Below are 13,295 nucleotides of genomic sequence, written 5' to 3' on the forward strand. Positions count from 1 at the left end.
TAATTAACAATAATAGATATATTTAATTAAAAATAACTATTTTAAATCAAACCCACCGTCTAAAGCTAACTCCACACAGGTCACAAGCTACATTCCTTTCGTCTTTATTTTTGGTAGCACCACACGCGTTTACGCCGTGTACTTCTCTGAAAAAGTGACATAAATATATTTTTCAATCTTATATATGCGCGGCGCAGGCGTGCATCGGGTGCGCTATTTAGTCCGGGATACATCGCCCATTTTTGCAAGTGATTACTATCAAGCTAATTTTTCGTGAGTAGCTTTATTTTGATGAGATGCCCTGTCATGATCCTCATCAAAATAAAGCTACTCACGAAAAATTAGCTTGATAGTAATCACTTGCAAAAATGGGCGATGTATCCCGGACTAATTGGCATATTGTATGAAATAATTTTGGAAAGGCGGCGCAACCTTGGCACAACCGTGGCGTGCCGCTTGTGTTTGACCCGCGCCTAAGAGAGACACCACACAAAAAAAACTACTCGGGTCATTCGTTCGCTATATATTATACTTAAATCTTTAAAACTACGCAACAGATTTTGATGTGGTTGTTTTCAATAGATAGCGTGATTCTCGGGGAAAGTTTTAGTATACAATTTATTGCGTTTTAGACAAATTGACCGAAGCCGCGGACGAAAAGCATACTTCTAATATGAAATCAAATAATAATTGTCTAAAATATAAACAATATAATATATATAATTTACTTCAAATGTTTCTGCAGAGCGTTCGCGTTGTGCAAATTGTGTCCACATTTCGAGCAAACTGTTGTATCCTTGTCTATTATTGTTTCTGGTATATTCGCTGAAATAAAACACGATTTAAAGCAAGTTTCAATACTTTGGTAAACTGTAAAATGTCTCTGTTTCATTTGTAAAAAGAACTATTTAAAACTGAGTATAATACCAAACTCAAACTCAAACATTTATTTATTCAATTAGACTTCTATTAGAAGCACTTTCGAATCGTCATTACATATTTTTATTTACTACCGATTCGGAAAGCAATATCTATAGAAAAGAACCGGCAAGAAACTCCATAGTTGCTCTTTAAAGTTTGTTTTAGTACTTTGGTAAACTATAAAATATCTCTGTTTCGTTTGTTAAGAAAATAACCATTTAAAATAGTTTTTAATACGCTACATTATTATATACATATCTATATGTATTATTTATGCTGTGTAGTTGCAACGCAATATGTAAAAATACAAGTGATAACTGCGTTAAAAACAACCGACTTCAAACTTGCACTTGCAACATTTACAAATACAGACAAAAATGCTTATAAAATAAAAACTACTGGGCCTATCCGAATAAAATTTTTATGGGACCAATTCGAACACAAAAAGAATCACGTAAATCGGTTCAGAAACCTCGGAGTAATCGGTGTACATACATAAAAAAAAAAAAAAAAAACATACCGGCCGAATTGATAACCTCCTCCTTTTTTTTGAAGTCGGTTAATAAAGACAGATTTATTACATAGAAAATTACCTTAAAAACGATAAAAAAAACCTCTTAAAATAGAATTGAGGGTGCTATCCACTGTTAAACTACGGTTTTAACCGTTTTCTCAAAAATTAACGAAACATATTTTTTAATAGAAATATAACGAGTTTTAAAACCGTTAAATATTCAATTATTTTTAGCATTTACGAACCTTCAAATCCTTCATTTTCAAGCGACTCATCGCAGTGCATCTTCTGTCTATGCTTATAGAGCTCAATCTTGTTCGGCAAGACTTCGTCACAATCGCGGCATGGTATTCTAAAAATCGTAATGTAGTGATTTAAAAACGTTTCGACTCATAAAAAATCTCATGCTATGCCTAACGGATTTTTTGTAACAGCAAAAATAATATGAAATTGAATACATAACTAAATTAAATAATTGAAACTATCCCTTCATTAAGTTTTAGGTGTAACAGACAGACTTTTTTAACTATTAAGTTTTCTCTTGTTTGTGTACCATCAATTAAATTGAAATGTTTTTTTTTTTAAATATTGAAATATATTCTTATACATATTAACAGAAAAAGAAGAGAAAAAGTGTTTTCCATAGCTCATGTTTTATTATGATACAAGCGGTCCGCCCCGGCTTCGCCCATGGTACATGTTTACGTTATCTTTCCATAAGAACCATCCTCGTGCTTCAAGGAATATTATAAAAAAAAGAATTAACGAAATCGGTTCAGCCGTTCTCGAGTTATACGCTTACCAACGCATTTTGCGATTCATTTTTATATTATAGAAAGATATAATCTATACTAATATTATAGAGGAAAAGTTTGTAATTATGTATGTATGTATGGTTTTCACGCATAAACTACTGGACCGATTTTGGGGAAATTTGGCACAGACAATCTTTAGACCCTGAGAAAGAACATAGGCTACCTTTTATTGCGAAATATGTACCACGGGCGAAGCCGGGGCGGACCTCTAGTATTTTATATTCTTGTAAAGTTTTTTCCATTCATCCAGTAGTTTTTACATGAAAAAGTAACAACGACAATTTTTAAATCATTATAGATACCTGTAATAGTCCTGTCTAGCAATTTTAGTAGTGCCGCCATCTTCTTGACAAGTTTTGCCGTGTACTTTTTTCCTGTGGTATGCGACACTCCAACTGTAAGTATTTAAAAGTAGGTATGAGTTAAAAGGGTTTCTGTATATAACAAAAATACTTAGTAATTCTATTATTTTTTAAATTGATCTAAATTTTTAATCATTTTATGTAATCGACATTCTGAATAGTTAGAGAGCCATTATATTTTATAGGCAACAATTGACGGTTCAACAAAATTCAACAACGTAACTTAGTAACGACGACATAGAATAATATGTTATTTCCTTCCTAGAACTGCACATTTGCTTTAGTTTTTCAATTGCGATTACATATTTATAATAATAACGATTGATACAAGTAATTTTAAGAATTGATTTTACTGATAAACCATTCTAAGCATAATAAATAATTTCTAATTAAAAGAACTGACGTCGCTACAATTTTTTGTCAATAAACCTTTTAAATACCAGAGACGTTATTCTAAAAATCGAAATCTGACATCTAAAATCGAATGCAATGATTATTTGTGAATAAAAATCATCATAAATTAATAAATGCGTTGTGTTTTTTTTTATATTATGTATATTACTGGGACAGGGATTTGTCTGATAAATTTTAAAACTGACATGTGTTTCAAGTTCGATTGACAATAATGTTTCAAGTCCGTATCGATTAATTCACTTTAATCGATGTTTTTAAGCAGGTTACCTCTCTTCGAAGATACAACTGATAGACGTCAAATGTTGCCTATGCTCCACTATAGTCTTGTAAAATTAATGATTTAGCGTTGTAAAACTTATATATTGATTTAAGTTTTTAATGTTTACTGAAGCGAAAATCCAAAATATTTTATTTAATGTCATACATTAATTAATAATAATATATTACATGGCTAAAAATTGAGTTTGAGTTTGAGTTTAAACTCACCTATTGGGAAAGGTCAATTCACACTGATTGCATTTGAACAAAAAGTTTTCGTTTGCATGTTTCATACGTCTGTGTACTTGTAAATATGTCCAATGGAGATAGGAACGGCCACAATCCTGAAAAAAAACAATAACATATTAAGACGATACACAAAAAAAAATCTACTGCTTGGCGGGCGGAGTCTAATAGCTCGCTATCGCGAACGCGGGTGTGCGCGAAGTCATTCTTGCAAACTCGCCGCGCTGCCGCTGGCCGACTCGGGACAAACATGTATGGAGTCGTCATACAGTTATAATATTGTTATACATATATTTAATTGTTGATTTATTGGTTTTATTTTCTTGCTTATAAACAAATAATCTTCTTTTTAACAACTACTTAGACATTATTAATAATTATTATTATTTCGTAATGTTTACTTTATTACAAAATAATACAGGTTATAAATAATCTTTAAAATAACAAAAAATATTGTTACTCTGAAAAAATGAAATGGTACTCAATAACGCGGACTACTGAATGGATTTAGATAGAATTTGATGCTGACGTAGATATTACGTCATGCCCAGAAATGAAAGGTACTATTTCTGAAAGAAGTTATAAACCCTAATTCTTCTCAGTCAAAGTCAAGAGTGGAAGATATCACTAATACAGTAAAACTGATGCGAAACTTTGGATGTTAATTTGTATATTTTTTTGTTAGTTGTTACTTAATCACGTCAAGACTACATTTCCAATTTTGATAAAATATAGCTAATTGCCTGGATTTACACATAGGATACTTTTTATCCGAACTGAACACTTCTGTGGGATAAGACAGGGTTCACGATATAATCTACTTCCACGCGGGCAAAGCCGCGGTCGGAATGATATTTTTTTAAATAAAAAAATTGTTTAAAAAAACACAAAATATATTGACGCATGTATTTATTTTTTGCACTCTATTATAATTGTAATTATTCATTACAAATAATCAAAATAAAATAGCCAGAACAAAGTTAGGCCCTGGTAGGGTAGGTAGGCAGGTACAGCAATGTGAGACGAACACTTGCTTATTTATACCAATAATAATGTATTATAAACATTAAATTAAGTTTACAACAAAAATACATAATATTAGCTAATGTGAAAACGAATCAACCAATCATCCCACAAAAATGAAATGTGCACACAAATATTCATCCAAATCGGTTCATGTCATTAGGAGGAGTGACTGCAGCGCCATCTTCCGGGCCCAATTGTGTTTCCAGATCACCCAGGAACTCAATTTAATATACTTACACAAAATTTTTCGAAATGAAAACTCACATTACTATGTAAATATGAATATAAACCTGTTTTATTACTAAGCAATTTCCCGCACAGGTGTAGTGTATAAATGAAATAAATATCAACATCAAATTCTTTATACAACATACTTATCTACCACCTTCTAAGAAATGTAATTCTTGAAATTATTTCGTATTTTTTTTAAATATAATACTACTCCAATGAGCTCCTGTTCCATATTACGGCCACCATACTTCCACTAAGTTCACCATGATTTTTTATTTCTTTGCACTTTGTTGCTTTTTGCTAAAAATGGAATCATGCGATAAAACCAGTAGAGCTTTGATAACATACATTTTTGACTGAATAAAGGTACTTACGAAGGAGTGGATTCACACTGTGAACAATCATTTGGTTTATTTTCCTTCTGGATTCCGGATTTCTGAAAAGATTATTTATGCTATACATGAAAAAATCTTACACATTCGTTATGTACTTAAAACAGGGGTACATATCAAACATCGTCTATAATACAAATATCATCAAATCTTATATATAAAAATGAATCGTAAAATGTGTTGGTAAGCGCATAACTCGAGAACGGCTGAACCGATTTCGATCATTCTTTTTTTATTATATTCCTTGAAGTACGAGGATGGTTTTTATGTAGAGAAAACGTAAATATTATGTACCACGGGCGAAGCCGGGGCGGACCGCTAGTTTAAAATAAAACCAACTTACTTCATTAATTTGTTCCAATTGTAAGCATTCTTTTTCCTCCAACCTTTATGTTTCTTCTTCTTATTTTCTTTATTGTCCCCATTTGTCTCATTTTGTCTTATCGTGTTGTCACCCTTTTTTACGATTGCGCAAGCGACACAAGTTCCCCGTGTGACAGCCGTAGCGGGAATGAATCGTGCAGCGATCGGGGTGGGAAGGTACAGGGCGGCTCTCGCTATATTGGCTGGTCGCGCGCTAATTTCAAGTATTTCTTGTTTATTTCAAAACCATCGCATATTTCAAAATTCTAACACGGTAGACGTATAGGTTGTATATTTTATAGTTAATATTTAAAAAGTCGTAACTTTACGTTTGTTATTTTGAAGATGCCAGAGATTAAAAAAAAATAACAATGATAACTTTGTATTTTTTTTCTATCGAGAAAATATCATGGAATCATGTTTCTAAAACGGTAGACGTATTGTGTTACTATTGAACTTTCTTGTCAAGAATTTTCATCACGACAACTTTAATAATATAAAAATTACGAAGGTTTAAAAAGGGCCGTAAATGTTAGAAAAATTAATTCATCACCTTAATCTTAATATATATAAATCTCGAGTCACAATGTTTGTCCTCAATGGACTCCTAAACCACTTAACCGATTATAACAAGTCAATAACTGCGTTAAAAACAACCGACTTCAAACTTGCACTTGCAACATTTACAAATACAGACAAAAATGCTCATAAAATAAAAACTACTGGGCCTATCCGAATAAAATTTTTATGGGACCAATTCGACACCATCCCGCATCTAACAAAAAAAGAATCACGTAAATCGGTTCAGAAACCACGGAGTAATCGGTGTACATACATAAAAAAAAACATACCGGCCGAATTGATAACCTCCTCCTTTTTTTTGAAGTCGGTTAATACACCATGCAGTTCGATCCAACTTGAGAGATAGGATAGTATAAACATGTAGGTACCACGGGCGAAGCCGGGGCGGACTGCTAGTATAGATATATAATATTAGTATAGATAGATTGATAAATACCTCGCACAAAAAATGCTTGACAACGGGAAAGCCGCCATATCCCAGTATGTTCGAACTACCCTCCTTATTGCAGTCGGACAAATTGCGCTTGTAAAAGCCGTGAGTCGTTTTGTGTGTCGTACATCTGGAGATAGTTAAATAATTTGTTATTTGATATTTAGTTTTATAGTTTTTGCGTGAAAACATAACAAACATACGTACGAAAACATAAATAAATCCTTATTTTATTGTAAGTTTAGTTTAGGAATATTCAAAGAATAAACAGAAACATATGAGAAGATAGACCAAGGAAACGGGTGTTTCTATTCTTTAAAAAATTATAAGCTTATATTACAAACTAGCTTACCGTCCGCGGCTTCGCCCGCTTTGTCTAAAACCTAATAAACTAAAACCTTCCTCTTGAATCACTCTATCTATTACAAAAAACCGCATCAAAATCATTATATTCATGATAACGGTATTGTATTAAGTACTATAAGGTAAGGAGGTATATTTTTTGTATTTTCATTGTGTAAAAAAATGTATAAATATATGTACATATATACACCTACAATTTATAGACATCCCTACTAATATTATAAATGCGAAAGTAACTCTGTCTGTCTGTTACTCAATCACGCCTGAACTACTAAACCAATTTGCATGAAATTTGGTATGGAGATATTTTGATACCCGAGAAAGGACATAGGCTACCTTTTATTGCGAAATATGTACCACGGGCGAAGCCGGGCGGACCACTAGTTTTAAATAAAATAAATACCTGGAATAAGTTGCAAAGCTGACTCTACAAATGTGACAGACAAACGGATTCTTCACGCCCTTGTGTATTGATCTGTGCGAGTTGAGAGCTTCTTCCAAGTAGAACACGCTGAAAATACATGTAGGTTTAGTAACGGATGTGCAGATTTTGATGAGAATTTGTATCAAATAGTAATGTAGAACGAATTTATTTAAATTTATTTTCATGTAGTATTAAGTAAGTAATTATTAGATACATGAATAAATGTCAGTTTTCTTTTTCTGGCTCTAAATAAAAACTTGAACATGAATCTGCAACTTGAACTTAACTTGAAAATCAGGTTGAACATAAATATATATTTAAATTTTTAAAATACATATTTAGGTATTATTACTACGTATAGAGAGGCCACCAGTCACCACTACACCACGAACAAAATCTGATGGCGGCGCGGGGGGGGAGTGAGTCATACACTTTGTAGATATTCTGCCTCTTATTACTTATAAGTTATAAATTAAAACCAATCCATCTTATCTATACTAATGATATAAAGCTGAAGAGTTTGTTTGTTTGAACGCGCTAATCTCAGGAACTACTGGTCCGATTTCAAAAATTATTTCGGTGTTAGATAGCCCATTTATCGAGGAAGGCTATAGGCTATATATCATCACTCTAAGACCAACAGGAGCGGAGCACTGCGGGTAAAACCGGACAGCACAGCTAGTAAGGCAACCACTAAAAATCAGTGTATTGCACTGATTGGCCGGCCTATTGTACTATACATATATTTAAGTTAGACTTAGTTTCATTTTATTTGTATCTTTTTATGTATACATAATAAACGTATTGCACGCCTCATAAGCGAAGCGTTGAGGTGGGTACTACTGTCACTTCGCGCAAAACATCTGATTTTTCAAACTTAAAATGTCTTTATGTATCATACATTGCACTTGTAAGATAATACATACACACACATATTAAGAAAAAACACTATTCTTAACGTTCATGATATTTTTGATGTCATTTTTGTTATTTAACCTTTTGACCGCCAGAGCAAAAACGCATCGCCGTGCCCTCCACGCCAAGCCACAAATTCAATGAGATAACCTAGAAAATAGTAGGGATTCCAAAATGTTATCGATAAACATAATAATTCACGTCTGAATATTTGAATAAACAGCTTATAACACAAAAATAATATTTATTTAACCTCATCTCCTACTGTAAAAACTTAAGACCACATTAAATAGCAACTATCAACAAAAAAAATCAACCTTTTGAGATACAAAAATACATATAAAATTGCAGCAAGTTACAGCACTATTCTCTATCAGTTACGCGCCATTGGCATGTATACATGCCAATGGCGCGGGCAACCATCCTTTTTTTTATAATCTCTCGCTTCTGATTAGGGATGTGTAGCTGTATATTATTATAACTTATCGAGTTTATTTATTAAGTTTATATGAACTATAGGTATTATTGTGGAGTGTTTATTTGTAAATATCAAAACCTTTAAATAAAGGGAATTGCATTATGAGCTATTACGCACTGTCGACCAGTCGCCGGCGACTGGACTTACTCCTGGACGACAGTGCGCAAGCCCCTATTTAAACTATAGTAAGTCACAGTCGCCGGCGACTTGTCGACAGTGCGTAATAGCTCTAAAACTACATATTTATTTTCCAATCATTTAGTTTAATACTTGAGTTATTACAAATACTAATTATATGTAGGTTACCATATTTTGATATGACATAGCGACAATTTGTATCATAAGAATATTCTAATAAAGGCACTCACACTCTCGGCAATACTCGATAAAATATTTTTACAACTTTCCGCACTTAACAACGCGGCACGCGCTTACGACGTCACCAGTCCGACATCTATTCATGTCAATGGCGCAGAAGGGATTGCATATCGATACTGTGCTAGGGATGCGCATGATTGGCGAAAAGGAAAATATTCAAATCAACAATATCCACAATATAGACAATATGGTATTATACCAAAGAATGTAGTATTTACCTTTTTTCTCAGTGACTAAGCTTATATATTTTTTTGTAGTTATTACAAAAATTAAGCGAATTAGATTAATTTCGCTGAAATTTTAATGAAGTTACTTGAATATTACACTACATCACTAGTAGGCACGTATACATGTCATTGGCGCGAGAGAACATGTTTTTTTAGCCATTAATTAAGTTATTTTTTGTCATCAAATATTTGAATAACTACTTGGCAATTTTGTTTACTGTGTACAATTATGTAATAACTGGGGATTCAGTTCATAAACTGTATAAATAAAACACGTAAAAGTAAAGGTTTAATATGTTTATTTTGTATTTATCTATGATCTGTTTCTTGGCATGTATAGGTGTCGTTGGCGCACAGGGCACGATTGCGCATGACATCTATAGATGTCATTGGCGTTCAAAAGGTTAAACTAGTTAAAAAACAGTTTAAAAAAGTTCTGTCTTGGACGTCCGTGTGTCTGTATGTGCGGATCCTTTTTCTTGTTAACACGATAGCGACCGAAATACTTTACTAATCGAGTCTTTTTTTTTCTCTTACGCTTGAGTATGCTCAGGAATAGAACCCTTTCATTTTTCAGGGTCTGATTCGATGTGGTTTAATTGTTATTAAATAAACAAAAATAATAATTAATAAATATTTATTAAAAAAAATTATGAGGCGTGCACTTTTGGATTTTCCAAATTATTTCATTTTATTTTTAACTAGCGGTCCGCCCCGGCTTTGCCCGTGGTACATATTTCGCAATAAAAGGTAGCCTATGTTCTTTCTCAGGGTCTAAAGATTATCTGTGCCAAATTTCATCAAAATTGGTCCAGTAGTTTATGCGTGAAAAACATACATACATACATACAAACCTTTCCTCTTAAGGGCCGATTTTTCAATGCTTAGATAAAACTTATCCGTCCAATAAAGTATTACACGATAATATTAAAATGTCACGTAAACTGTCAAATACGGGCAATTAGAATACGTTTTTAAAATGGTAGTTTTATACATTATTCGACGAATAAGTTTTAACCAAGGATTGAAAAATCAGCCCTTATAATATTAGTATAGAAGTATAGATAAATATAAATATGTTTCAACTCACTCCTCACAATACTCGCATCGGAAAGCCTTATCAACCCGCACCACACGCACAATAGTTAGCGCTGTAGCATCCAACCCGTGGAGCAAGGTTCGACTCTCGTCGGTGGACACTTCACGTGGTATTGGCTTGGTGAAAGATTCTGGAATGTGAACAAATACGTAATAATAAAAATGTATATAGTAAGTCCAAAAAAAAAACGTGTATACATGTATACGTGTATACGTGTATACGTGTATAGTATACTAGCTGTGCTCCGCGGTTTCACCCACAGTGCTCTGCTTCTGTTGGTCTTAGCATAATGAAAGCATAATATAACCTTCCTCGATAAATGGTCTATCTAACACCGAAAGAATTTTTCAAATCGGACTCTTGAGATTAGCGCGTTCAAACAAACAAACTTTTCAGCTTTATCTTAATATATATAAATCTCGTGTCACAATGTTTGTCCTCAATGGACTCCTAAACCATTTAACCGATTGTAATAAAATTCGCACACCATGTGCAGTTCGATCCAACTTGAGAGATAGGATAGTTTTAACGTGTAGGTACCACGGGCGAAGCCGGGGCGGACCGTTAGTAATATTAGTATAATTACGTGTATACATGTATAGTATATAGTTACGTGTAAAGTATATAATTACGTGTATAGCATATTACTTGTATACATGTATAGTATACTAGCGGTCCGCCCCGGCTTCGCCCGTGGTACATATTTCGCAATAAAAAGTGGCCTATGTCCTTTCTCGGGTATCAAAATATCTCTATACCAAATTTCATGCAAATTGGTTCAGTAGTTCAGGCGTGATTGAGTAACAAACAGACAGACAGAGTTACTTTCGCATTTATAATATTAGTATGGATGTGATATTAATTAAATAGGTTTGAAGTTGGTGCCGAACATTAAGCACTTAGTATTAAGCCCGTGCACCGACATCAAACCTTTTTAATAAATAGCACATATAAATAATATGTAGTAAATAATAATGTCAAATCTTTTTTATTTCTTACTTTTCCGTTTTTGAAGTCGGTTGTTTTTAACGCAGTTATTTTTATTAGTGAATATTAAGCTTTCCGTGCGATTAGAGCTTTTTATGAAAATTAAGCTCTCCGTGCGATAAGAGCCTTTAATGAAAATTAAGCTCTGCGTGCGATTAGAAATTTTTGTGAAAATTAAGCTCTCCATGCGATTCGAGCTTTTTGTGAAAATTAAGCTCTCCGTGCGATTAGAGCTTTTGTGAAAATTAAACTCTCCGTGCGATTAGAGCTTTTTGTGAAAATTAAGCTCACCGTGCAATTAGAGCTTTTTGTGAAAATTAAGCTTTCCGTGCGATTAGTTTTAGTGAAAATTAAGCTCTCCGTGCGATTAGAGCTTTTTTGTGAAAATTTAGCTTTCCGTGCGAATAGGGCTTTTTGTGAAAATTAAGCTCTCCGTGCGATTAGAGCTTTTTGTTAAAATTAAGCTCTCCATGCGATTAGAGCTTTTTGTGAAAATTAAGCTTTTCGTGCGATTAGAGCTTAATGAGAAAAATTAAGCTCTCCGTGCGATGAGAGTTTATTGTGAAAATAAAGCTCCGTGCGATTAGTTTTTTTGTGAAAATTAAGCTTTCCGTGCGAATAGAGCTTTTAGTGAAAATTAAGCTCTCCATGCGATTAGAGCTTTTTGTGAAAATTAAGCTCTCCGTGCGATTAGAGCTTTTTATTAAAATTAAACTCTCCATGCGATTAGAGCTTTTTGTGAAAATTAAGCTTTTCGTGCGATTAGAGCTTAATGAGAAAAATTAAGCTCTCCGTGCGATGAGAGTTTTTTTTGAAAATAAAGCTCCGTGCGATTAGTTTTTTTGTGAAAATTAAGCTTTCCGTGCGAATAGAGCTTTTTGTGAAAATTAAGCTCTCCATGCGATTAGAGCTTTTTGTGAAAATTAAGCTTTCCGTGTGATTAGAGCTTTTTGTGAAAATTAAACTCTCCGTGCGATTAGAGCTTTTTGTGAAAATTAAGCTCACCGTGCAATTAGAGCTTTTTGTGAAAATTAAGCTTTCCGTGCGATTAGTTTTAGTGAAAATTAAGCTCTCCGTGCGATTAGAGCTTTTTTGTGAAAATTTAGCTTTCCGTGCGAATAGAGCTTTTTGTTAAAATTAAGCTCTCCGTGCGATTAGAGCTTTTTGTTAAAATTAAGCTCTCCATGCGATTAGAGCTTTTTGTGAAAATTAAGCTTTTCGTGCGATTAGAGCTTAATGAGAAAAATTAAGCTCTCCGTGCGATGAGAGTTTATTGTGAAAATAAAGCTCCGTGCGATTAGTTTTTTTGTGAAAATTAAGCTTTCCGTGCGAATAGAGCTTTTTGTGAAAATTAAGCTCTCCATGCGATTAGAGCTTTTTGTGAAAATTAAGCTCTCCGTGCGATTAGAGCTTTTTGTTAAAATTAAACTCTCCATGCGATTAGAGCTTTTTGTGAAAATTAAGCTTTTCGTGCGATTAGAGCTTAATGAGAAAAATTAAGCTCTCCGTGCGATGAGAGTTTTTTTTGAAAATAAAGCTCCGTGCGATTAGTTTTTTTGTGAAAATTAAGCTTTCCGTGCGAATAGAGCTTTTTGTGAAAATTAAGCTCTCCATGCGATTAGAGCTTTTTGTGAAAATTCAGCTTTCCGTGTGATTAGAGCTTTTTGTGAAAATTAAGCTCTCCGTGCGATTAGAGCTTTTTTGTGAAAATTTAGGTTTCCGTGCGATTAGAGCCTTTAATGAAAATTAAGCTCTCCATGCGATTTTATGCGGTTATTAATTCGGCCGGTATATTTTTTTTTATGTTTGTACACCGATTACTCCGAGGTTTCTGAACCGATTTACGTGATTCTTTTTTTGTTCGATGCGG

General features: G+C 33.4%; 1 protein-coding gene across 1 annotated transcript in view; it reads right to left on the reverse strand.

The window, feature by feature from the left end:
• The window catches only part of LOC149896481 (uncharacterized), a 34,067-nt gene that overhangs the window by 6,834 nt on the left and 13,938 nt on the right, over window positions 1–13,295 (reverse strand). The window contains exons 17-25 of the mRNA XM_090117425.1: window positions 11,534–11,551; window positions 10,430–10,568; window positions 7,321–7,428; window positions 6,561–6,684; window positions 3,513–3,628; window positions 2,553–2,645; window positions 1,681–1,787; window positions 729–813; window positions 57–146 (exon numbers count right to left, since the gene is read on the reverse strand). Of these exons, the coding sequence (XP_089973551.1) occupies window positions 57–146; window positions 729–813; window positions 1,681–1,787; window positions 2,553–2,645; window positions 3,513–3,628; window positions 6,561–6,684; window positions 7,321–7,428; window positions 10,430–10,568; window positions 11,534–11,551 (880 nt within the window). The remainder of the gene's footprint in view (window positions 1–56; window positions 147–728; window positions 814–1,680; window positions 1,788–2,552; window positions 2,646–3,512; window positions 3,629–6,560; window positions 6,685–7,320; window positions 7,429–10,429; window positions 10,569–11,533; window positions 11,552–13,295) is intronic.

The sequence above is a fragment of the Colias eurytheme genome, chromosome 28 (genome assembly GCF_061535395.1).
Source record: "Colias eurytheme isolate Ceu_HAF_F1 chromosome 28, ilColEury1 Martin Lab GWU primary, whole genome shotgun sequence".
Taxonomy (NCBI): Eukaryota; Metazoa; Arthropoda; class Insecta; order Lepidoptera; family Pieridae; genus Colias; species Colias eurytheme.